The 26,571-nt window shown below is 35.1% G+C and overlaps 3 protein-coding genes across 4 annotated transcripts; all 3 read left to right on the top strand.

Moving 5' to 3' along the window:
• The first annotated feature begins 384 nt into the window (after nucleotides 1-384).
• LOC105281908 lies at nucleotides 385-2,523 on the top strand. Of its 2 annotated transcripts, XM_026975452.1 has the most exons (4): nucleotides 385-457; nucleotides 589-808; nucleotides 1,168-1,336; nucleotides 1,421-2,523. In XM_026975452.1, the coding sequence occupies exons 1-3, from the start codon at nucleotides 420-422 to the stop codon at nucleotides 1,318-1,320; spliced, it is 411 nt and encodes a 136-aa protein (XP_026831253.1). In that variant the 5' UTR covers nucleotides 385-419; the 3' UTR covers nucleotides 1,321-1,336; nucleotides 1,421-2,523. The 2 variants fall into 2 exon arrangements, with proteins under 2 accessions (XP_026831253.1, XP_011341779.1); XM_011343477.2 differs by having other exon boundaries at nucleotides 589-2,523.
• A 2,221-nt stretch (nucleotides 2,524-4,744) lies between these two features.
• On the top strand, nucleotides 4,745-11,278 carry LOC113561497. The gene is made up of 6 exons (XM_026968000.1): nucleotides 4,745-4,755; nucleotides 9,310-9,675; nucleotides 9,805-10,264; nucleotides 10,421-10,575; nucleotides 10,669-10,822; nucleotides 11,045-11,278. The coding sequence occupies exons 1-6, from the start codon at nucleotides 4,745-4,747 to the stop codon at nucleotides 11,276-11,278; spliced, it is 1,380 nt and encodes a 459-aa protein (XP_026823801.1).
• An 893-nt stretch (nucleotides 11,279-12,171) lies between these two features.
• LOC105276351 (F-box only protein 21) lies at nucleotides 12,172-15,136 on the top strand. Its single transcript, XM_020030701.2, has 2 exons — nucleotides 12,172-12,500; nucleotides 14,029-15,136. Exons 1-2 carry the CDS (start codon nucleotides 12,281-12,283, stop codon nucleotides 14,178-14,180), a joined length of 372 nt encoding a protein of 123 aa, XP_019886260.1. The 5' UTR covers nucleotides 12,172-12,280; the 3' UTR covers nucleotides 14,181-15,136.
• The last annotated feature ends 11,435 nt before the right edge of the window (nucleotides 15,137-26,571 follow it).

Below are 26,571 nucleotides of genomic sequence, written 5' to 3'. Positions count from 1 at the left end.
TTTTTTCCATTCTCCAAAATTTGTTCCTATAACAATATGGTATTATACATATATACAAGTATATCCAATGATTCGAAAATTAAATATATTCTTTCCGTACATTGTTATTCTAGATGGCCTGGTTTGAAAAAAGTTCGTCAAACCAAGATGCATAAAGGCTATCTAAGTTTTGAAGAATTGATAGACGCACGAGTAAAATGTAAGAAAGAATTGCGGCAGTTGTTGGCACAAATAAGCGAAAAGTACTACCACAACAGTTCTGAGGAGTACTTGCAGGAACGTGTTACAAGAGACCAACATCGTCCCGTACTTACTGTATCTGACAAATACTACTCCTTCCATAATGTAATTCTCGACAAGGAAGAACTTTATTGATTAATCCACACAAGACAACACATCACTTGAATTATTATTTAGTTATGGATGAATTAACAAGTTTAAATGAACGGTGGAAGAGGTGAGATTTAATAAATAAGGACTATTTATGAAACAGTTTTACGAATAATTAGTCTGTTATAGTACAACGTATATATGTTAAAGAGATAAAACATTTATTATACTGGTAATATACAAAGTATTCATTTGTAGTGGATATAAGGATGACATGACGAATATTTATTACGGAAGAATCCTTCTAACATATTTAAGGCATCATCATCTAGAAAACGTATGGCAGGAATTTATAAATCACCCTCCCGAACACCAGCTGTTGGAAGAGGTGATAACTTTTATCATACAATGGCTGCATCCGGAGAAAAATGTCTCTTGCTCGCATATAGATATGGATCTGGATAATATCGCACAACAGGTGATGAAGCGCCTTAAAGTTGAGAATCCCAAGCATCCAATATTCTCGGCATCTCGCGAACAGTTCTCGAGGTGGAAATACAATAATATCTATAAAAATCAATGGAACAACAGCGAGGGAAGACAGATTATAAATATTCTTTTCAACATACTCTTGTACAAACCAACCTTCGAGGCAGTTGTACATTCTTTAAAATCAGATCTCTTTCGACAACACCTATTAATGAAAAATTTCTTAAGTTATAGTTTATACTACATTAGGATCAGTTTATGTTATAACTATAGCTTCATATTTATTATTTCTTATTAATGTTAATACTTGTGTTTCTTAAATTATGACATGTGTTTAAAATCATACAGATGGATACTGTACCGCTGACAGTCATATTCCAGAGTGTTGCAAGAAGACTTGGCATATATTGTGATCTAGTATCTTTTCTTATATCTGATTTTCCTGCTTCTGAAATTCTGAACCTGCTACAGGCAAACCAACGCCAAAGTATTGGTTACTAACATGGAAGCCAAAATGGTTAAACTAATTTTAATTTCGATTACTTATACCTTTCCATTTTTCTTTTAGTCGTATATATACTTTTTTATTGTTTTATTTCAGTAATGTAACAAACTCTGATGACGAACACTGTCTTTATATCCATCTCGAAAAGGGGAGAGGTGGAGCCATTCTGAATAAAAATAACTTGCCCAGAATTTATGAGTCTACGTTAGAATGTCCCATAAGTTTTGATAGATATCCCAGAATAAAGTTGTTAGAGGTAATTATTCATGTTATATTATATTATATCAAATCTATTAATAATATATTATATCAAATCTATTAATATTATATTATATCAAATCTTATATTATATCAAATCTATTAAATGACAAGAATTCATAGAAGTAACGATAAGGTAAATTGGTCGCAAACATGCACTTTGACATAGATATGTTAAATTACTGACACATTAAAGAGTGATTCGTTTCTAATTTCAAAACAACGTTTTGTTTTCCACAGTTTTGTAATCTTATTTTCATTTATGAATGTAATGTTTGTTTTAGCTGATGTTAACTTTGGCTGACCATTATCACATAGTAGTACGTAGCAATACTTATTATAGTAGAAATTGTAATGACATCGATGTAGGATTTGAAAAAGTTCGTTGGTGGACAAGGTTTCTACATATGATAAAAGAAGACTTGTTGACTTCACAGTCTCTTTATATGAGAGGAAAAGAAGATGTATTTAAATTCGTAGATGAATTTGAAAAGGTATCTCAATAAGTTTAGAAGTAAAGAAATGAAATTCCTGTAGTTTTCTTTTCTATTTTTTGAAGATAAGATTCATTAATATATTTTTTCATGATAAGAATATTTCCATATACAAAGAATGCTAGGATTCATTGTGTATATGAATATTGTATTTAGTTTTACATAAATTTTTTATTAGGAATATCGATATGTCTTGAAATAAGCGTATCACTTATTTGTCAAATAAAATATCTGCTGAAAAGAATGTTTCCACAATTAATGAATTTCGTGTTTCCACATATATGCAGGATGAGTCCATTGTTACATGCTATGCAAGAAGACACATCGATTTTTTATGACAGGACACAATCTATACGTTATCTCGATATAAGGTATGTCCGTGCGCATGTGCATGCCCATTGTATATGTGATACATAAAGTTTACATATGTGCAGAAAAAAAAGAAAATATAATATTCTGCGTATAATTATATCTTACTTTACGTCACGACGACATTCTGAGAAAGATCTTCTTATACAAGATAATGGGGGTGGCAAAAGTGAGCACAAATATATAAAAATAATGTAAAAGAAAGATAGATTCTAATCATTATTCTGCATTAAATTTCAGCAGCTACCGAACGTTAGTGACGATAGACTTACTTCTAGTAGAATTTCTTTAGTACCTACCTTATCATTAACATGTTCCGTGCCGGACCGATTTTTCGTGACTTTCCGTTTATGCCGCGTGGGGCATATGCGCCCCACGGTACCATGATTAATAGATTTGCTTGTGACGTATGGGTTATAATATACAGGGTGCAGAGAAATTATATCACCAAACTGGTAGGGATGGTAATATGGCCCAAACCAATCACTTTTTGTCCAGTATGCATTTCGTCGTAGATGGTTCGTTAACGCGTCAAAGTTGGCGTCTCTAAATTGGAAGCCAGGTTCTGACGAAAATAGTAATTACACCTAATTGATGAAAGAAGCTGTTCGAAGAGACACATCAAGGTACATTTGCTCGTTCAAATAAAAGAACTTCAACTTTAATTTTTCTCCGGTAGTGTTGTTGAAGTTCTTATACTACAATGTGTACAATGTTTATTTACTTTGATGTGTCTCTACCAAGTAAATGCCGCCTGGAAACAGGAAATATTTAAACATATTTATTGCCATTACAAAGCGTACATCTTGTTGAATCCTGATCTTAGCCAATTCAAACACTTGTGCTGTTTACGCGGAACGGTGAATTTGTGCTTCTTCCGTTAGAAGTTTTGCGAGGGTAAAATGTGGAAGGTGGATTCACTTGGTTAGAACTGTCAGATATCCATCTCGCCTACGGCGCAGCAGAGGGAAACAGTAGGGAAGCGCAGCGAATTTATCGTGAGAGATTTCCAAACAGTGTGCCCTCATGATCAAACGTTTGTTGCCATTGACCGTCGGTTGCAGACAACAGGCACATTTCATGGTAAGAAAACCGATGCAGGACGTCCGTGAACAATTCGCACAGCGCAATTTGAGGAAGATGTTCTGCGACGCTTTGAGGATAATCCCTCCATCAGTAGCCGCGCTGTTGCTCATGAGTTTGGTGTACAACATTGTCAATTATTGAATGTCGTACATGAGCAGGTTCTTCATCCTTTTCATCACTAGAAGATACAATCTCTTGGTCCCAACGACTACCCTCTTCGTGTCGCATTTGTACAATGGTTGTTGCAAAAGTCTATTGAGCAGCCAGAATTCCAATCAAAGATATTATTCATCTTCGAGTGTTGTTTCACATCACAGGGATTGTATAACACACATAACAGCCATATTTGGGCAGAAGAAAATCCTCATTCCACATATGTATACCATCACCAAATACGTTTTTTTGTGAATGTCTGAGCAGGCATTGTTGCTGATGTATTGGCTGGGCCGTATTTATTGCCCGTACGGCTTACTGCGCAAGCATATTACGTGTTCCTGCAAGATGTATTGCCGGAATTACTAGAGACTGTGCCATTGGCAATCAGGATTGACATGTGGTTCCAGCATGATAGTGCCCCAGCACATTTTTCACACCAAATACGCGATCATCTCACCGCCACCTTTGGTGATCAGTCTTCTTCTTCTTCTTAGTGTTCAATGGCACCCGATCCCTTTCAGGTTCGATACGGACAATTGCAAAAGTGAGTGAGATACGAAATACGAAATAACAAGTCGAAAAAAAGAAAACTCGGGACAATCGTTGTGCACCTGACGACTATCCCCTTCGGAATAATTTGGTGATCAGTGGATCGGCCGAGGAGAGCCTGTAGCAAGGCCTTCCAGATCTCCAGATCTGACGCCGCTCAATTTTTTCCTATGGAGCCACCTGAAGAACTTGGTGTACGACACACCAGTTGCCAGTGCAGAGGATCTCGTAGCTCGTATCGTTGCGGCAGCTGAAACCATCCGAGACACTCCTGGTATTTTTTGGCGAATCAGGTGATCCCTGTTGCGTCATTGCCGTTTTTGTAACGAGGTTGGCGGCCGTAACTTCGAGCAGCAGTTTCTTTAATTGGTTAAGCGTACTTAGAATGTTCGTCAGAACCAAACTTCTAATTTAGAGACGCCAACTTTGACGGTCCCTAGCGCGTTAACGAACCACATACGATGAAATGCGTATTGAACAAAAAGTGATTGTTTTTGGCCATACTACCATGCCTACCAGGTTGGTAATATCAGTTCCCTGCACTCTGTATATAATACAACAAAACTCATGATTATCAAGAAAAAGGTGTAGAGTTTACGATGCATTACAGAACAAGGCAATAAATTTGATTTTACCGAATTAATTTAACAAATACGGCGTTTCACTACTTGTGAGAGTGACACATTAGAGTCGTCGCTTGAGAAATTTTCATTTTGCAATGCCATGTCTGTTTATAAGGAGAAAATTATATAATTTTATTCTGAAAACCGAAATTAGAGGGAACAATATGCAAATCTATAACACTCACATGAGTATATACATAACTTATATGCTCTGATTTATTTAACTTTATAGCTTTATAGTAAATCCGCTCCGTGCAACCTCCACGCGGTACACCTTGGGGAATTCTAATGCCGGCGGTACTGTGTAACCTTCAAGCCTTATAAGTTAAAAAGTACGTAAGAGAAAAAAAATTTATTATAGTGTTTCGAAAAGCTCTCGAGCTAAGCTGCAAGAATATGTAATAAAAAATAGGGATTTCCATTTAAGATTTTTATGTTGACCATGACCGGGCTTTCCAAGGTCATACCAAGGTCAAATATATATATCATCATCTAATAGATTTTTTAAGCCCTATACTTTTTGTTTGAAACATTTTTCCACTAAATCATTATTTTCCAAGATTTTTAACTGTTCCGGAACTTTTTGCCAGCACTGTATATGGGCGACATAGCGGCACTGTCGCATTTTTTTCGGTCTTGATAATGGGCACCAATGGGGCCCTAAGTCAATCAGAACAAGATATATAGAGCAAACGAATTTTCGTATCACAATTTTCTGAAAAGAATTGTCAAATAATCGACGCATTATTCTCATCATTTGTAACACGTTTTCGAGAATTAAATTACAGGTATCGTAACATTTTTGCTATGTCGCCTATGTATAATGTGTGTGACATATAATACGACATATGTATAGTATTCAAGGCAGGTCCATAAAACAGCATTCTTAACTTCACGAAATGACACTTTTAAAAGCTTATTACACCTCACATAATTGCGAGCAACATTTGCAATTTCCTAAATATGTTTTTGCACATAAGAACGAATGAATATACATCTAAATCTGTCGTGAATAAACTTTATGACTTATAGTTAGAACGCGCTTACAACATTGAGTTATATACATACTGGAGCCTTCAAGGAGAGGGTGGCTCAATTTCGAGAAGCCAGTATTGCGTAGGTATTCCTGTCCTAACGTAAAGCCTGTGCTGAAAAGAGAAAGAGATATCTATATACGCAAAGATAGCTATCGCTACCCTTGGGCCGCAAGCTGCTTACAGGCTCGTGTAGGGAAGGCTCTCTCCTATATGTATGCAGGGTGTAATTTAATTCGCGCCCACTATTTACTGAGGGATGTTTCTTATGAAAAACTGAGTCGAAAAGTCCTGAATGATTGTTTTCTATAATGTTTAATAAAGTGGTAATTATTGAGTAAAGTCAATTCAATCAATGCTTAATTCTTTAGAAATATACACGTCTGTAAGTCACTGCTTAACAACACGAACGCAGCGGCGGAGTACTCACGAATACTACCAGACGATCGACTCCCTGACATACGTCCGGCTAAAGATCGGCGCTGATTGGATTGACATTACTCAATAATTACTACTTTAGTAAACATTATAGAAAAAAATGATTCAGGACTTTTCGACTCAGTTTTTCATGAGAAACATCACTGTGTCAATAGTGGGCGCGAATTAAATTACACCCTCATGTATAGCTCAATGGCTTACAACGATACAAGCGCCTCTAGGACTTCTAGAAGTGGCTTGAAAACCACTTGATTGACTGAAAAGTCACATTGAAAGCTTTTTGTAAACGCGTGCTGAATATAGGCCCATTAGTGTCTACCACGTGGCTACTACAGGATAGATCGTTTCACAAACTTTATGCGTCATTGAGAATATTTTCAATGCACGTGTGCAATAACAGTGTCGCTTCCAACACTGTGCTGTGGTGTTCCATTCGCTTTTATGCATTTAAGTGATACCCCGTAATCCAATACAATTGGAAGTGTAATGCAAAATACGTAAATTTCATATAAGTATCGTAGATTCATTTATATCGTTTTTTTTCTCACAAAGGCTACAATAACGAATCTTCCCGTCGAAGTGATATATGTAATTCTGGATTTTAAGAATATCAGTGTTCAAGATTTTGCAAATTTTTCCTCCACGTGCAAGCATTTTTATCAAATGCTATACCCGAACTCATTTTGGCGGCGAAAGTTCAATCAGAGGTATTTTCTAGTTCCTTGTAATTAAATTTAATTAAAATTTTAATCAAGATATTTATGATATCACTTTTTACCGGTATGTCAGATTACCACGTTTTTGAAACAGCTTAGAATGGAATTTTCTCGAAAAAACGATTACAACTACATACACTACGTTTACACGAGCGCTACTTCTGTAGTAACTTACTCGAATTATAGTAACTTATGATAATTCACTGCGTGTAAACGGGGGTCTAACTATGAACTACGAAAGTAGATATTTGAAGCAAGTTACTTAAATTAAGCAATACTTCACCTCGTGTAAACGGTGAATATTTGCAACTTAGTTCTCAATGGTGTAGCGCGACGTTTGAAAATTATTCCTAAGAGTGTACCGTGGAATTGTCGATAAAAAATAAGTGATACTTGAAGGTTACAAAGATTTATTGCGTCTTAAAAAAATATTTACGTTATATATAATATAAAATTCAATAACAAATCTAATTATTTTTCTCTTTCACTTATTCCTAGAGTTATAATGACGCTAGACACTAGATACTACACTCCTGCATAAACGGCTCTCGAAATTATCGTAGAATATTACGATACGTGTAAACGGTAAAGAAGTAACGTACGTTAGTCACCGTGTAAACGCCTACTAGTCCCGTCGTCTAAACATACCCAGGTAGCATAAAAATCCAAAAGACATCGCAAAGACGTCCTTTAGATATCTTTTAAAATAAAAGATATCTAAAGGACGTCTTTGCGATGTCTTTTGGATTTTTATGCTACCTGGGTAGTAATAGCGAAACAGTGGCGGACCTACAGTCTACATCTGTGTGGGCATATAGTCTAGAATAGAACTCACATGCATTTAGTGTATAAGAAAACTTTCTTTTTCTTCTAAGTACTCTGTGCCAAATGATGCAATCTGTCATGATCTTCTGCCACGCTCACGTGTTGTTTATTAAAAATTGTAGTCCGGCTGTTGCGACTATAAGTAGTGAGGATAGATATATAAAGTACACATGTGTGTGTGCTTTATGACAATCTATTATACCCTACGTTTTACATATTTCTATTCAGAGAAGAAAAGAGAAGGTTTAGTGTGGGGTTATTATATCCACTGAATAATAAATAAACTCTTTAAAAAAAGAGGTCTTTTTTTAGAGAAAGACACTTTTGTGTCTGATATAGCTATCGCATGCGTTATTAACATTTTATATAGCCTAAATTCTTTAGAGACAAGATAAATAAGTAAAAAAGTTTTGAAATTATGGTGTTGCACTCCTGCTGCCCTTCCCCTTTTGCAATCCTTTCCCACAAAGCTGCCTTATGTTAAAACGGAACTGTTGGACAGAGTTAGTCTTTATCGGGAAGAGATCTTGGGGTAAATAATATAATACAGCGTATACTGAACTATATATATTTCGTATTACAGTCAACGGATCTGCACGTGCTAACAGCTCAACGTACTCCAGAAAACTGAAACGTTTGTTCCTACAATTAATTCGCACCCCTAATACCGGGAGGACCTGATCGTTCGCTAAAGGCCCCGCAGATGGCCTAACCTGATAGTTACGTGACTCTGCTAAATTGCCGATTCCCCACATACTTAATACCGCGAAGAGGCGCGAAGTGCGAAAGCCTTGTATGCACATATGTACCTATCCAACAGGAACTATAGATGCCAGTATTGTTTGCGATTCGTTTGGATCATATTTTTCTATTGAAATTCCAAGCAATGGAAAAGCCCTTATTATTTTCCTTGAACATAACAGATAAAATAACAGAGAAAATATGACGTATAAGGTTGGGTCACATGTGTAATCCCAGATACATAACGGACAGAGCGCAAAAAGAATTCACTTGTATGTCACTAATTCTGAGTTCATTTTCGGATGCAAAAAGAATTCTTTGAACTCTTCTTTGAGCTAAACATGAACTCAGAATTGGTGACAAGACAAGTGAATCCGTTTTGAACCCTCTCTGCTATCTGGGATACTTGCAATTTTCCTTGTGAGGGTTTTCCGTGTGGTGCAATATCATAAATACAATCATCATGATGAAGACACTGTCGAAAGATTATGTTACTGCTCTTGTTTCTTTTTACATCCTTTAGAAATTATCTTACTTTTGGCTTAAAAAGTATATGTAATTTCAAGTTTTTTCCATTCTTCAAAATTTGTTGCTATAACAATGGGTTTATTTATGCAATTATATATCCAATGATTCGCAAAATAACATATATTCTTTCCTTATATTTTATATTCTTTCCTTACATTTGTGTTCCAGATGGCCTGGTTTGAAAAAAGATCGTCAAATAGCGATGCATAAAGGCTATCTAAATTTTGAAGACTTGATAAACGCACGAGTAAAATGTAAAAAAGAATTGCCGCATTTGTTGGCACAAATGAACGAAAAGTACTATCACACTGTTTCTAATGAGTACTTGCAGGACCTTGATTTGAGGAATAACCAGTTCAGCAATTTATATCGCGCACACTACTTTCATTTACATGACGAACGCAACTTCTTGAATAATATATTTCTTGATAAGAAAGAGCTTACTTTATTGGTTTATCCAAACAAGACAACACATAACTGGAATTATTATTTAGTTATGGATGAATTAACAAGTTTAAATGAACGGTGGAAGAAGTAAGATTTAATAAATAATGAATATTATTTAAAAAGTTTTTCAAATACTTAGGCAGTTACACTATAACGTATATGATAAAGAGATAAAACATTTATCACACAGTTAATATACAAAGTATTAATTTTTAGTGGATATAAGGACGACCTGACAAATATTTATTACGGTAGAAACCTTCTAACATATTTAAGGCATCATTATCTAGAAAACGTATGGGAGGAATTTATAAATCACCCTCCCGAACACCAGCTATTGGAAGAGGTGATAAATTTTATCATGCAATGGCTTCATCCGGAGAAAAATGTCTCTTGCTCGTACATAGAAATGGACCTGGAGAATATCGCACAACAGGTGATGAAGCACCTTAAAGTTGTGAATTCCGATCATCCAATATTCTCGACATCTCGTGAACAGTTCTCGAGGTGGAAATGCAATAATATCTATAAAAATCAATGGAACAACAGCGATGGAAGACAAATTATAGATATTCTTTTCAACATACTCTTGTACAAACCAACCTTTGACACAGTTGTACATTCTTTGAAATCAGATCTCTTTCGACAATACCTATATATTTCTAAGGATGGTTACGTAAGTAATAGTTTATAATATTAAGGATGGTTAAGTAAGTAATATTATAATACATTAGGATCAGCTTATGTTATATCTATAGCTTCATATTTATTATTTCTTATTAATATTAATACTTTTGTTTGTTAAATTATGACATATGTTTAAAAATTACAGATGAATAATGTACCGCTGCCAGTCATATTCCAGAGTGTTACAAGAAGACTTGGTATATATTGTGATCTAGTATCTTTATTTATAGTTGATCCTGATATTATGGTTTTCGACTCCCTAGTACCAAATAATTGGTTATTAAGATGGAAGCCAAAATGGTTAAATTTATTTTAATTTCAATTAATCATATCTTTTCTAAATTTCCATTGTTATTTTACTCATGAATTTAAATTTGTATTACTGTATTGCAGTAATATAACAAACTCTAATGACGAACAGTGTCTTTATATCCATCTCGGAGGTGGTGGAACCATTCTAAATAAAAATAACTTGCCAATAATTAATTTTTGTACTTTAGAATGTCCCATAAGTTTTAATAGACATTCCAAAATAAATTTGTTACAGGTAATTATTCATGTATATTATATCAAATCTACTAAGTGACTTAAAGGGAAAAGAATTCATAAAAGTAACGATAAGCTAGGTAATTAGTCACAAACAAGCAATTTGGCATAGATATCTTAAATTACTGACACATTAAAGAGTAATTCGTTTCTAATTTCAAAACAACTTTTTGTTTTCCAAATTTTTGTAATCTTACTTTTATTTATGAATGTAATGTTTTAGCTGATGATAACTTTGGCTGACGATTATCTGCTAGCAATGAAATTTTCGGATAAGTATCATACTTATCATAGCAGAATGTGTAATGATTCCGATCCAATGTTCGAAGAAGATCATTGGAGGACAAGGTTTCTACATCTGGTAAAAGAATGCTTGTCGAACTCACAGTCTCGTTATATGAGAGGAAGAGGAGATGTATTTAAGTTCGTAGATGAATTGGAAAAGGTACCTCAATAAGTTTATACGTAATGAAATGAAATTCCTGTAGTTTTCTTTTCTTTTTTTTTGAAGATAAGATTTGTATATTTTTTCATGATAAGAATATCTCCATATAATAAAGAATACTAGGATTCATTGTGTATCTAAAAAATAAAAATATTGTATTTACTTTTACATAAAACTTTTTATTAGAAGTATCGATATGTCTTGAAATGAGAGTAATTATCACATATTTGTCAAATACTATATCTGCAGAAAGAAATGTTTCCACAATAAATAAATTTCCTGGTTCCACATATGTGCAGGATGAGTCTAGTGTTACATGCTATGCAAGACAACACATCGATTTACTACGAGAGAGAACAACCCATATGTTGTCTCAATATGAGATATGTCATTGGGCGCGCACGCGCGTGCCCATTGTTCGTATGATACATGAAGATTAGGGCCCGTATTCATAGTCGGATCTTATATTTAAGACCGTCTTAAGTTTATCTGCAGATGCTGTATGAATCATTTCATTGGCTATGGAGTATCTGCAGATAAACTTAAGACGGTCTTAAATATAAGATCCGACTATGAATACGGGCCTAGATGTATGCAGAAAAAAAAGAAAATATATGTAAAATATTCGATAATTATATCTTACTTTACTGTCGCGACGACATTCTGACAAAGATGATTTCTTATGCGAGGTAATGAGGCAAAAGGAACCATAAATGTATAAAAATAATGTACAAAGATAGATTCTAATCGTGATTCTGCATTAAAGTTCAGCAGTTAGCGAACGTTAGGGACGATAGACTTACTTCTATTAGAATTTCTTTAGTACCCTATGTCATTAAAAATGTATGTTATTTATTTGTGGTGACAGCAGAAGCGCACGTTATTCCAATTTGTCTCCTTTGAAAAGATCATCTTTTATAGGGATGTGTTGTATAGGAAATTATAAAGATAATTATTTATTATCGTTAATTATTTTGTATTTTCTAGTGTCAGAATGCACCAAGCACAAAATATATGAAATGCACACCCAAACAAAAGAAGAGGAAGACTGAAATGAAATTTGCAGTTGGAACGATCGTGAAATTTAATTGTGCAATGTATTTTAAACTGCATAACACGCCACTTGTGATAATAGGATGGACAGAGTGTGATGATTTGAAATTGAGAGCCAAGAACCAATCTGTATGGTACTTAGCCTTTTCCGCAGAGCGGGATGCACTTTGTATTCGCGAAGGTATAACCAAATTATATTAAATACATTGTGTTATTCTGAATTATATATTACTATACACATATATAATTATTGGGTCGTCCGGAAAGTTCGTGCCGATTTTTAATAGATGGCGTTGGAACATATCTAAATATATCAATGTTATTGAAAACATACGATTTATATACATATGCTTAAAGGTGACATTTCAACGCATCTTTAGGAAAAAAGTTGTTTCAGATAAATTGATTCGTGTCAGTTTTGTACTCTTTTGAAGATGGAAGAAAACAAAGAACATTTTAGACACTTGATGCTTTTCTATTACCGGAAAGGCAAAAATGCCTCACAAGCAACAAATTCGATATGTTCTGTTTACGGAGAAGGCGCTTTAGCTGAAAGAACCGTACGTAAGTGGTTCGCTAAGTTTAGAGCTGGTAATTTTAACCTTAAAGACCAAGAACGCTCGGGCAGACCCTCTACTACTGATGATGACCAAATCAAGACACTGATCGAGAATAACCCGCGTTACACGACACGTGAATTAGCAGAGATACTGAAAATATCGAAAGCCACTGTCCACGATCATGTAGTGAAGCTTGGTTACGTAAGTCGCTATGATGTATGGGTTCCGCATAATTTGGCCGAAAAAAATTTAATGGATCGCATTTCCATCTGCGACTCGCTGTACAAGCGCAACGAAAACGTACCATTTTTGAAGCAATTAGTGACGGGTGACGAAAAATGGATGATTTACAACAATGTAGAACGAAAAAGATCCTGGGGTAAGCGAAATGAACCAGCATTAACCACTCCGAAAGCCGGCCTTCATCCAAAAAAAGTCATGCTCTGTGTCTGGTGGGATTGGAAAGGAATCCTATATTATGAGCTCCTACCACACGACCAAACGATAAATGCAGATAAGTACTGCTCGCAACTGGACGAATTAAAGACAGCGATTCAGGAAAAACGTCCAGAATTAGCTAATAGGAAGGGCGTCGTGTTCCATCAGGACAATGCCAGACCTCATGTTCCTTTGACCACCCGACAAAAATTGTTGGAGTTTGGCTGGGATGTGCTACCTCACCCACCGTATTCACCAGACATTGCACCTTCAGACTTTCACTTATTTAGGTCTTTGCAAAATTCTCTTAGCGGCAAGAACTTCAACTCTTTAATCGACATAAAAAACCACCTTGAGGAGTTTTTCGCCGAGAAACCTAAGAAGTTCTGGGAGAATGAAATCTTCCAGTTGCGTGAAAGATGGACAAAGGTTGTGAAACAAAACGGTGCATACATAAGTCAATAAATATTTATCGACATAAAAAAATGTTGCCTTTGAATTTTCCTTCAAAATCGGCACGAACTTTCCGGACGACCCAATACTATACACAAGATCCTCCTGCATTGAATGATCAACCTTAAAATATTCTTTTCTTAAACTTAAAATATGAATTTCTGTTTTGTTTTGAGGTTCTAAATTCATATTCCAAATTTGGCCATTTAACCTAGGAGCACTCTGTATAATAACATGAGTGTATATTTTTTATTTCAGACAATTTAGAGAAGCTAAATACTCCGACACTCATTAATAGTTGCCTACTCGGTGAATATTTCTCTGAATTCAAAGGCACTTATTACATGCCAAATAAGATGTTAGCAACTGAGTATCCAGACGATGTATTATATTTAGTTAACGAATTGTAGCTCTTTTTTATTGATATTCGTTTATGATATAGAATATTTTCTAAACATGATACTGTTGTTCTACCAAATATTGACAACTGTAAAACAATGTTTTATAAAATAAAAATCTGAAAAGTAATTGAGCAATGCATTTTATACGTTAATTATAAATACGATACGCTTTTATACCATTTTATAACATGAAGAAATTATTGTTTAAAACTGTCTCCAGTGTAGTAGACTGAACTTTTAAATTAACACCATATCACGCAGAAGGTGTAGATAAGTCATGAAAAGTTAAAAAAGTTAAACGTTAAAAATATTCTGAAATTACTCATATATGTAATATTATATTGTATTATATTGTTATTCATCTATTTTCCCAATAAGCGAAACAGAAAATACCATATTTGGTGATGAAATACTTTAATGATCGGTTCTTTCCATTTTGCCATGTTTGTTTTGTCATCGACGAGGAATGATACGGTGTAAAATTTTTGCGACAACTTATTATTTAATACTTTATTTTGTTTATTTGTCAGCACTATATAATCACAGCACATAGGCAGCTCATACACCTCCTCAAGTCCTCAATCACCGGACCTCAATCATTTCGAAAAAAACCTTCTTGGAGATGGTATTAACAAAAGATATAGATTTCTAATTCATATCTTAAGGACTTCCAGTGTCTCGACTCTAGCGCCGACATTTTATAAGATAAATTAAAAAAACAAATCTCTTTTTTTTCTTCAAGAGTTGCTTAATAAATGCCTCATGTTCGATTTTGTATTTATTTTGTTATATCTGCAGAAAAAATTCCGGAAAATGACAGTAATTTTGACACGTCCAAGGTGGCCTAACCCCTTAATAAAAGATTTGAAAACAGCTCTTTAAGAAGAATGGGACTCTCATCAACTGTCATGCAAGAGTGACTAATATACAGGGTGGCCCATTTTAATTTATACAGTCGATTTTTTAAAACACTAAAAGAGATACGAAAAAATGTTTCAGACAAACATGTCACGATTTCGAGGGGGACATAAGATGATACCATTGGTTTGACCTTGAATAGTCGTTTGAAGGTCACGCGAAGATCACCTTCAATTTCTTAAATTGAAACCCCAACTTTTTATTGCAGATTCTTATTCTCCATCGAAAAGTAAGTAACTTTTGTCTGAAACATTTTTCCGAAAAATGTCATCTTATGTCCTTAAAATGTCCTCAAAACTCATCTTGAAGATCATTTTAAGGACATAAGATGACATTTTTCGGAAAAATGTTTCAGACAAAAGTTGCATGTTTTCTCGCGTAGAATCCGAATCCGTAATAAAAAATACCATGTCTCATTAAAAAAAAATTTCAGACCGGAAGTTAGAATTTCGATAAACAATGACCCGTCTAGTTGTATCCACATTCTCTGTCGTGTATGGAGATCAACGTTCGAACAGTGTATTGTCGAATATCGACAATGTCAAACGTGATTACGTAAATCGGTATTCGCCATTATTTCAGCCCATTTCACTTCTTACATCTATTCTCTTCATCCACATAAAAGCTACTCTTCCAGGCATTTCCTCTCAATACGTCATACCTATATTTCCGCAAGGCAAAGGTTATTCGCTTCCTTAACTAATTTCTTAAAATAAATGGCTTTCGCTCGAACGGTTCCCGCCAATTAAGACGTCTTTTGTCTTAAGTGAAGCGACTGCCATAGTGGAACAGCGGCAGCTATTGGTAGGAATTATCGACAGACGCATACAAATACGTATGTATTGTACAATACGCAACGTACATTCACCATTGCATCTCCTCATGCACAGCGAAACTATGTAATGATCGCGATACACATGCAATAGTTATTGCAATTATTAAATTATGACGTGATTATAATATCTGTAATGACGTGTAGTAAATTATTGATAAACTACTACCAGCCGCTATTCGATTCGATGTCGCATGAACAAATCAATTTTCCATGACCGAATCTAAGATAATTATTCCGCGCTGGTAATATCACGATCGAAATAATAACAATCGAAATATCATGTGAGAGTAACTAACTACTGCTGCTACGCGAATATAATCGTCTTCTTTGCGTTGTAAAACTCTCAGACTCGCCTCAAGATTTTCCTGCATGTACGCATGTAAATTTGAAGTTTGTCAGATCTTTTATCCCCAGCGCAACGTTATCACCGCAGCTGATGCAACGTCAGTGCGTTTCAGGAGGTGCACAGGAGGGAGAGAGGAGGCGGGGGTGGTACTGTAATATCGTTATCGTCGAGGCCAAGATCGCTTCCCGAGATTTGCCTAGAAAAAGTGGTATGCGCGCGCTTTGTTAACAAGTGCACGTCAAGTTTATGGCGAGGCGCATTCTGGACGTCGGTCAAAAACTACCCGGCCGTCTTTTTCGTGGTATAGTACTATGTTCGCCAGTGGAATATTAACTAAGTAAGAAATGTTATTGTTCGATCGTAACTGGCAATCGTAAGACAAAATGGTCAGTCATAATAGGCAAATTATTAGACTAGATGGTCAGTCTTAATTAACAAGGAGAATCATTTATTCAAATTCGAGATTTCTGCGCGCCACCAGGATTCGTCAGTCTTAATGTCTTAAAACACAATTATTTTATTGCTGAAAGGCAACCTCTTTATTGATAAGATTCATTCGAAATAATTATTGTTGATTATTATATATAATCAGTGCAAAATAATTGTGTTTTAAGACTGACGAATCCTGTTGGCGTGCAGAAAACTTGAATTTGAATAAATGATTCTCCTTAGTAACTAAGACTGACCATCTAGTCTAATAATTTGCCTATTATGACAAATCTAGATTATTTCAAAATTATTTATTCCTAACAGATCTTACATCCTAATAATTTTAGAAATTAATATCTCTTGAACGAAGCAGTTGCGAGCTTCCAGAGATTTTTGTTTTGTATTGAGGTTCACCCCAAAACAAATATTCTAGTCTTAAACTGGGAATTCCTCTAAGGATTTCCTCTAAGCAAAAAATCTTACATATTAATGGTGTATTTTTTTAGATATACGTATTCATCTATAAAAGAGTGGATGCGTGAACTATATACTCAATAGTAAATTCCTCTATCAGAAATATCACTATGTAATTTGAATAGCCTCTTGAAATAAGAGGATATGCAAGATATTCGCGGCACGCGCGCTTGTTAGAAGAAAATTGTCATTTAAGTATTTGTTTTGTGACAATCGACTGCACGATGCACAGAGATTCCTCTAGCATTAAGGCCCGCTTCTACCAATGCCGTTTAACTTTAACCGTAGTTTAACTCACTCTTCGCCCTTTTCTAACTACCTGCCTTAGAAAGAGACGAAGAATGAGTTAATCGACGATTAAATTAACTGAACTTTGGTCGAAGTGATCCTCCCTAAGTGGATTGTAATCTTAATTTCAGGATCTCATAGTTATAGGATATTCCTCTAGATTTCAGAGTATCATCTTGAGACCATATAGCAGAGGAAAATCCTCTATAATCAAAATGGAACTATTAAAGAATAGAATTTTTTTTTGGGTGTGATAATATATAAAGAAAAAAGATCACGCGCATGTTAAACGGAATGTAAGTTCGCATTCGGTGCTGTATTTCTCAATGCGAAAATTATGGGCGCAGCACGGACACGCACCAAGTGGAGACTTTATCATCACAGTGTCAGAAAATGGATGTAACGAAATAGTTCCATCTTCGAAAATGGGCGTAAAGGGCTCCACACACAGAATTCCGTAAGACGTAACGTAAGGATTCGACCAATCCCGTTGCTCGATTCGGCCGACTTACGGTTACGGACGGCCGAATCGAGCAACGCGATTGGTCGAATCCTTACGTCTTACGGAATTTTGTCTGTGAAGGCCCTAAAGCGCTTCAATCAGTCTAGTAAAACGGTATTAAGTAAAACGGCAGCCTGGCCGTTCTCAGGTTCCTCTTTGCTGCTTACAACGAGAAAAGCGCCTCTAGAAGTGGCTTGAAAACCACCTGATTGGCTGAGAAGCCACAGTGGAGACTTTTTGTAAACGCGTTCTGAATATAGGCCTATCAGTGTCTACCACGTGTCTACTAAAGGATACATTGTTTCACAAACGTTATGCGTCATTGAGAATACTTGCACGTGTGCAATAAGAGTGTCGCTTCCAACACTGTGCTGTAGTGTTGCATTCGATTTTATGCATTTAAGTGACAACCCACAATCCACTGCAATTGCCAATGTGATGCACAATACGTAAATTTCATATAAGTATCGTAGATTCATTTATATCGTTTTTTTTCTCACAATGGCAACAATAACGAATCTTCCCGTCGAAGTGATATATATAATTCTGGATTTTAACAACATCAGTGTTCAAGATTTTGCAAATTTTTCCTCCACGTGCAAGCATTTTTATCAAATGCTATACCCGAACTCATTTTGGCGGCGAAAGTTCAATCAGAGGTATTTTCCACTTTTATTTTATTTGTAATTCATTAATCAAGATATTTATGATACCAATTTGTAATGGTATGTTATATTACCACGTTATTAAAACAGTTTAGAATTGAATTTTCTTGAAAAATCGATTACATCTATATAAAAAACGATTAAGCTCCTAACACAATGCAAGGAACAGGCAATAAGAATAGGGAATAGGATCGTCTGTTTCATTTCAGCGCACAGTGGAATCTGATGAAATTGAAAATGAAACTCTCTGCCTACCAGAGTGCACCACGTGGAGGCAGTCTACATTCCCTTTTTTACTTCTTTTTACATTTTTATTTGTATTTATTTTTATTTTTTAATCCTTTTTTATCCTTTTTTATGTTTTTGTTGTTTTTTTCTTTTTCATTAATTTTTTTCTATTTCTACATACAGGGTGTCCCAGACTTACCGAATCACCGCTTCAGGGTAGACTCCTGAGGTCATTCTGAGACGAAAGTGCCTCTTGCAAAATGTCGAGAGTGGCGTAGTTTCGGCGCTATAAGAGGTTGAAGATATTCTATCGATGTACAGAATTTTCCCGCGTTCAGGGACGGTGGGTCGAAGTGACCCTGCGCATCGCGCACACTTCAATTCGATCGAACTATTTTATGGATCAGAGTCAAATCCGAAGACCTCGCCGGCCAGTTCACACGCTTCTCCGCGATCGATCCGTGTATATCTTGTTAAACGCACTTCCGCGTGCGCCGGAATTTTCGTGCGTTACCGTCCGACTTTCTGCGACATCGGCAGTACGATCGACGAGAAAAGACGGGCCGATCGCGGAGAGCGTGTAAACTGGCCGGCGAGGTCTTCGGATTTGACTCTGATCCACGAAATAGTTCGATCGAATTGAAGTGTGCGCAATGCGCGGGGCCACTTCGACCCACCGTCCCTGAACGCGGGAAAATTCTGTACATCGATAGGATATCTTCAACCTTTTATAGCGCCGAAACTACGCTACGCTCGACATTTTGCCAGAAGAACTTTCGGCTCAGAATGACGTCAGGAGTCTACCCTGAAGCGGTAATTCGGTAGGTCTGGGACACCCTGTATAACTTGAAGTAGAGAAAGTCGAGATGAGAAAGTTAAATTATATTAAAGTATATGAAACTCATTCACACATGGATTCGAAGCTGTTTTGTGAATGTCTTTTTATGACTCACATCAGTGACACATATTTCTCAGTGACGCACATTATGAAACTGTTCGTAAACGATTTCGATCGGAATGATTCCGTTTTCCTCACATTCTGCAAACTTCTCCTCTACATGCAAGCAGTTTTATCAAATGCAATACCCCAGCTCAGTTTGGCGGCGAAAGTTCAATCAGAGGTATTTTCCACTTCTATTTTATTTGTAATTCATTAATCAAGATATTTATGATACCAATTTTTAACGGTATGTCATATTATGTCACGTTATCGAAACAGAGTTCACAAACTTAGAATGGAATTTTCTCGAAAAAACGATTACACCTATATAAACAACGATTATGTCTCCATAGTGAAACAGTGGCGGACCTACAGCCTACATCTGTGTGAGCAGATATTCTAGGATAGAAATCACTTGCACTTATTGTTAGTGTGTAAGAAAACTTTATTTTTCTTCTAAATAAGTAATCTGTGCTAATGATGCAATCTGCCGTGATCCTCTGCCACTCGCGTGTGTTTTTTATTCAAAATGGTAGTACGGCCGCTGCGACTGAGTAGTGAGGATAGATACATAAATTACGCATGTGTGTGTGCTTTATGACAATCTATTAAGGTCCCTTCACACATATCCGTGACGCGTCAGTGCCGTATCCGCTCGGTTCCGTGATTTTCAGTATCAGTGCTAATATGTGTCATTCCTTTGGTTTTAAATGGACATGTTCATACATGTCCGGCATAGTACCGTATTCGGATTGTTCAGTCTCAGTTCAGTATTCGTGGATTGTTTATTACAAACGATATTTTTGTTTCTTCACGAACGCGTTACGTCAGTAAGTTTGCCTGTAGATCATTCCGTGCCAAAGAGATCATTTTTTTGTCAAGTCGTGGATTTGGATGTAAATAGAATATTATGTTCATTCGTGTTTTCAATTCTATAATAAACTTATAATATTTAATTAGTTCCTTGTACAAAGTAACAAATTCTCCTTCACTTTCTCTTTTCTTCTATGCTTCGTGTCCTCACTTCCGTTTCTTCATCTCATTCGCTTCCTCTTTATCCAAAATTATAGCAATTATTGCCAATTCATCGTCGGTAAACTGAGCCATCTTGAAGAATACTAAAAATTAAAATTCAGAGTAGTAGTAGTAGTAGTAGTAATAAGTTGTTTATTTAATTCCAGTGTACAATAACAATTTCATAAGGCCAATAAACAAACCAAGCAATTACAATGAATCATGATGTCTGTGGGCAGTGTGTTGCGACTCTCAGACTATTTACCGTATAAACATATACTCATAAAAATACATTTTCTTTACATAAGTATCAAATCTCGACGACATCGGACATTAATCAACATGAGTAATATAACCAGACAAAAAATGGAAAAAAAATCCGGTACAGTTTCGTGTTTAAGTGTTTTAACGTTTATATACAAAAATAAACTATTTGAAGAATCAACAAAATAATAAAATAAATATTGAAAATACAACTATTCGTCTGTTACGAACCAAATTAATACTACAACTAATGCTAATATGAATACTACACTTACACTTAATCCTTCTGTCATAAAAAAATATTATATTTACCCTTATCCTAACTTAATTATTATCCAAATAAACAATAAACATTATTCTAGCCACCAATAGGTCTTACTATCTTTGCGGTGAGCATCCTTTTGATCAACACTAGGCAGCGTCATACAATATTTCAAATTATAATTATCAGTTAAACAATTAATATTGCTTGGTATACTATTGTTTTGAAATTCTTATGCCTAGGAATATGATAAATTATTGGGATGTTGTTTATATCTTGAATGTAACCGTTTGCATCAAGAAAGAGAAATGCCTCCGGTGGAATGTAACCAGAATTTAACGTATTACAATGGTAACTGGGAGTTGGATATAACGCTCCATAAATCAGACTATTTTGCCATATTTTCGCCGCAGTCGCAAAATGGTCTCTGATCAATTTCAACATAAAGTTATCTATGCGGTGTATATTTGCTCTATCATAAAGTAGCTTATTACTATAATACTTCACATACTCTGTGTTCGGCGTTCTATACATGTTCAGACACACTCTTAAACATTGACGTTCAAAGGTCCGTATTTTCTCCATTTGAGACGAGCTAATGTTAAACCATATGGGACATCCGTAAACAAGAATTGGTCTAATTAATAACTGATAACAAATTAATTTTATTTTAACGCTAAGATCTCTGGAATAAAATAATCTCGAATGCATATGGAAAGCTTTTCTCGCTTTCGCTAACTGCGTGTCAACATGTATATTAAATTTTAACTTATTATCTAAATATACTCCTAAATATTTTACATAATTCTTATGCGGAATAAGGTTATTACTATCAGTCTTTTCTCGAATCGCGAATGTTTTATAACATCTTCTTCTATTTCGGTTTGCGTACGACAAATATGGCCTAAACAAAATGGTCTCACACTTCGATATATTAATTTTTAATTTCCATGAATGATAATACGAGCTAATTCTCTCGAATCTATCCTGAAGGGTTTCTTGTATAACTGTAGGCCAATTATTCGCAAAATATATTATAAGATCGTCCGCAAATGCTAATGAACTAATGGGGTACTCAGCTGAAGAATGAAACAATTCGAGTATATAACAAGTATATACACTACTCACAAAAATTAGAGGAACACCAAACTTTTCTTAAAAAATAGGCAAATTTCAAGCAGCTGTAACTTTGTTAAAAATAAACGAAATTTAAATTTAAAAAAAGGATTTTAAAACTTGAAACTTCTCCTCTCGAACGGTTGCCATGAGTTTAAATTTCTGTGACGTTTGGTAATTTTTACATACAAAAAACTGCGAACTGGACAAAATAAGAAATTTTCTTTTCACTTTGAAGGTCTGTCACGTATCAAAAAAATTCTGCGAAAATTTTCGACTTTTTATTGTAAAAGATTGAAGTTTTCCCTACAAAACGCTTTTTTTAAATTTTTCTACGAGTGTTTGTTACTGAGTTATCGCCGATTAAATAAAAATTGACATTGTTTACTTTGATTGCTCATAACTCCGGTAAAAATCATCGCACAGCAATTTAAAAAACGGATTCTTAAAGCTGAAACTTTGCTCTATTGAACGGTATACTTGCCCAAATTTTTTCGAAAACATGTAACCATGCTGAAAATGGATGAATATAACGTAAAAATGAATGATTTTTCACTTTGTCATTTTGACCTTGAAAACAATCGTACAAAATGACAAAAATATTTGTTCTTCACATTTTTTTATACTTTTCAATACCATGAATTTGACACAAATTTGCCGAATAGCTATAAGATTTTTTTCATGGTGGCCACTGTGGTTTTATGGGACAAAACTAAGAAATTGCTAAATTTCAGTAAGATAAAATAGAAAATAATGTTAATTAATGTTAAAAAATTGATTTCTAGCGCACTATATTAATCTTTATTAAGTCAGCAATAACAAAGTACACACTTTTCTACCAAAAGTTGAAAAAATTTGTGAACCGCCGGCGTTAGTTTTATCCAAAGCGTACCACGTGGAGGTCGCACGGTCGGATTTACGCTTCGTTTTGTGTGTATGTGTGTGTATGTGTGTGTGCGTGCGTGTGTGTGCGTATGTATTATATGGAGTGTATCAGTGATTAATGCAAGATGGAGTGATTAACGCTAAAAAGAATTTAATAACGTGTATTTCCGCCTCTGTTCAAAATGACTGCTCGCAATCGATTTCGCATATTGATGCAACGACGTATTGCTCTTTGAGGGATTCGCTGCCAAGTTCGGCAAAGAACTGTGACAAGCGAAGCCAAATCGACGATGTTGGGATAGTTTTCGCGTACTTGGCGCTCTAACATATCCCAAACATGCTCGATTGGATTTAAATCGGGACTCATTGGCGGATGCAATAATGTATCGATTTGATGATTTCTCAGAAACTGTTGGGTGTAACGAGCAGTGTGCGGTCGTGCGTTGTCATGCACTAGGCGAAACCGTTGACCAATTCGATTTCTAATTGGTAGAACATATGGCTCTAGTATTTCATGAACATATCGTCTAGAAGTTAATCATGGTGGAGGGATAATTACAAGAGGTGTTCGTGAAAATCGAGATATTCCTGCCCATACCATTACAGAACCACCATGAAAAGCTCTGTACTGGCAAATGTTTTAAAACTACATTTGGGATCCCATCTAATCCCGTAGATGTTTTACTGTTCAGTCTCCTGAACTTTTTTTCTAAAGACGGGGTGTTTGTAAAATAATGTTGCAACTGGCTATCGCATTTAAAGCCGTCTGAACTATATTCATCATTAAAAGTAAATAAAAAATCATTATTGGTCATATTTTGCTCTAATGTCTCATAAAACAACTTTGCTTTTTTATTTATAAAGTCAGTAAATTTCGGCTTGCCCTCTACTTCCTTATTATTAATGTCAGCAAAAAAAGCTCCCATTACATTTAATTTATCGTCGGAGTTACTAATTTTTAAATTATTATCCGTATCCATGGCCATATTACTGGAATCAATTGCGTGTGTATCTAGTATATATTTGCTATATAATGGAATTTTAAGCTCATCTATTTCCGTTATATCCTTTTTCCTAAAAATTTGGTTCACTTGCGGAAACATAGCTGCCGAATCATTACAAGGAATGCTGCTTATTTTATTACTCCAATACCTATTAATGGATACAGCAAATTCTGCTTTAAGTCGGGCTTTCACCTCAGTTAAAAGATTTTTTAATATCCGAATTGTCTGCTTATTTTCATAAGGCCATTTTCGCTGAGCTTTATGTAACTGAGTCAACACATGCTTCTTAAATTGGATTAAACGTTTAATTTCTGGATTTAAATATGATTCCATAGAGTTTTTATACAATATTTTTGGGATTGTATGATCCATGGCCACTCGAACGCCCTTATCTATTTCTTCCAAATGACTCGAAATCTCTTCATGAGTTAAATTTCTATTGCAAGGGATCTTCAATTGCAATTCCGTTCGAAGCCTATTGGCAAAAGCGTTCCAGTTTGCTTTTTTATAACTCAGCTTTACATCGTTGGGTGAATAAACCGCCTGGATAAACATACCTGGCTCGAAAGTTACTGACGCTAATAGAGCATTGTGATCACTATCATAAGGCAAATTGGGCAGTTTAAAAATATCAATAGCATAATTAAAATTCAGACTAACCAATCTGTATGGACATGTTTGAATAACCATATATAGTAACGTTACAGATGTTACTGTCACGGAATTGATGCGATACTGACATGTCACGGATATGTGTAAATAGATATTTATACAATACGTTTCACCTGTTGCTGCTCAGAGAAGAAAAGAGAAGGTTCAGTGCAGGTTCCTTATTAGATCTATTATCCAGTGACTAATAACAGTTGCCTTTATGTTAAAACAGAACCAAATGTCAGTATTTTTTGCGTTTCGTTTGGATCGTATTTTTCTATCGAAATTCCAAGCAACGGAAAAGCTCTTATTATTTTCCTTGAACGTACAACATATAAAATATGACGTATAAATTTGGATTATATGTGTAATACTTGTAATTTTTCTTATGTTTCCTGGGATTTTTCTGTTGTGATGCAATATATGATAAACATAATGTAGGATTCGAATTTCTCTCGCGAATTACTTTTGGGGTCTTAATCATGTTATTAACACTCTTGCGAGGAGCGACGGACAAAGCGAGCGAGAAAGAAAACAAGTTCGATACAGGGTCGATGAGCGGATCGACACGAGTGCGGATCGCGAGACAAAGCAGTAGAACAATATTTGTCGCGACCGAGAGATAATCGGCCCCTTTTCGATGTAACGAACTCAGTATACGGCGGAATAAATTATACATTTTACTACTATTTTACCCCTAGACAAACGTGTTTATTTATTTATTTATTATTTTCCGTAAACCAGATCCTACAATAACGAACATAAGGAATACAATGTCGAAAGATTATATTATTCCTCTTGTTTCTTTTTACATCCTTTTAGAACTCACCTTAGATTTTGCATGAAAAGTATGTGTAATTTCAAGTCGTTTTTCATTCCTCAAAAGTTGTTACTATGACAATGGTTTTATTTATATAATTATATATCCAATGATTCGCAAAATTAAATATATTCTTTCCTTACATTTTTATTCCAGATGGTCTGGTTTGAAAAAAGCTTGTCAAACCGAAATGCATAAAGGTTATCGAAATTTTGAAGAATTGGTAGAAGCACGAGTAAAATGTAAGAAAGAATTGCCGCATTTGTTGGCACAAATGAGCGAAAAGTACTATCACAACGGTTCTGATGAGTATTTGCAGGAACGTGTTAAAAGGGGCGACCACTGGGTCAGCATTTTACATCACGAACACTACATCTTCAATAATGTAATTCTCGATAAGGAAGAACTTACTTTATTGATTTATCCAAACAAGACAATACATTACTTGAATTGCTATTTACTTATGGATGAATTAACAAGTTTAAATGAACAGTGGAAAAAGTGAGATTTAATAAATAATGAATATTTATTAAATTGTTTTATGAATAATTAGGCCGTTATACTATAACGTATATGTTAAAGTGATAAAAGATTTATCGTACAGTTAATATACAACGTATTAATTTTTAGTGGCTGTAAGGATGACCTGACAAATATTTATTACGGTAGAAACCTTCTGCCATATTTAAGGCATCATCATCTAGAAAATGTATGGCAGGAATTTATAAATCGCCCTGCTAAACAGCAGTTATTGGAAGA

This window comes from Ooceraea biroi, chromosome 2, assembly GCF_003672135.1.
Source record: "Ooceraea biroi isolate clonal line C1 chromosome 2, Obir_v5.4, whole genome shotgun sequence".
NCBI lineage: Eukaryota > Metazoa > Arthropoda > Insecta > Hymenoptera > Formicidae > Ooceraea > Ooceraea biroi.
The sequence above is the reverse complement of the archived record's forward strand: the minus strand, read 5'-3'. Positions and strand labels throughout refer to the sequence as shown.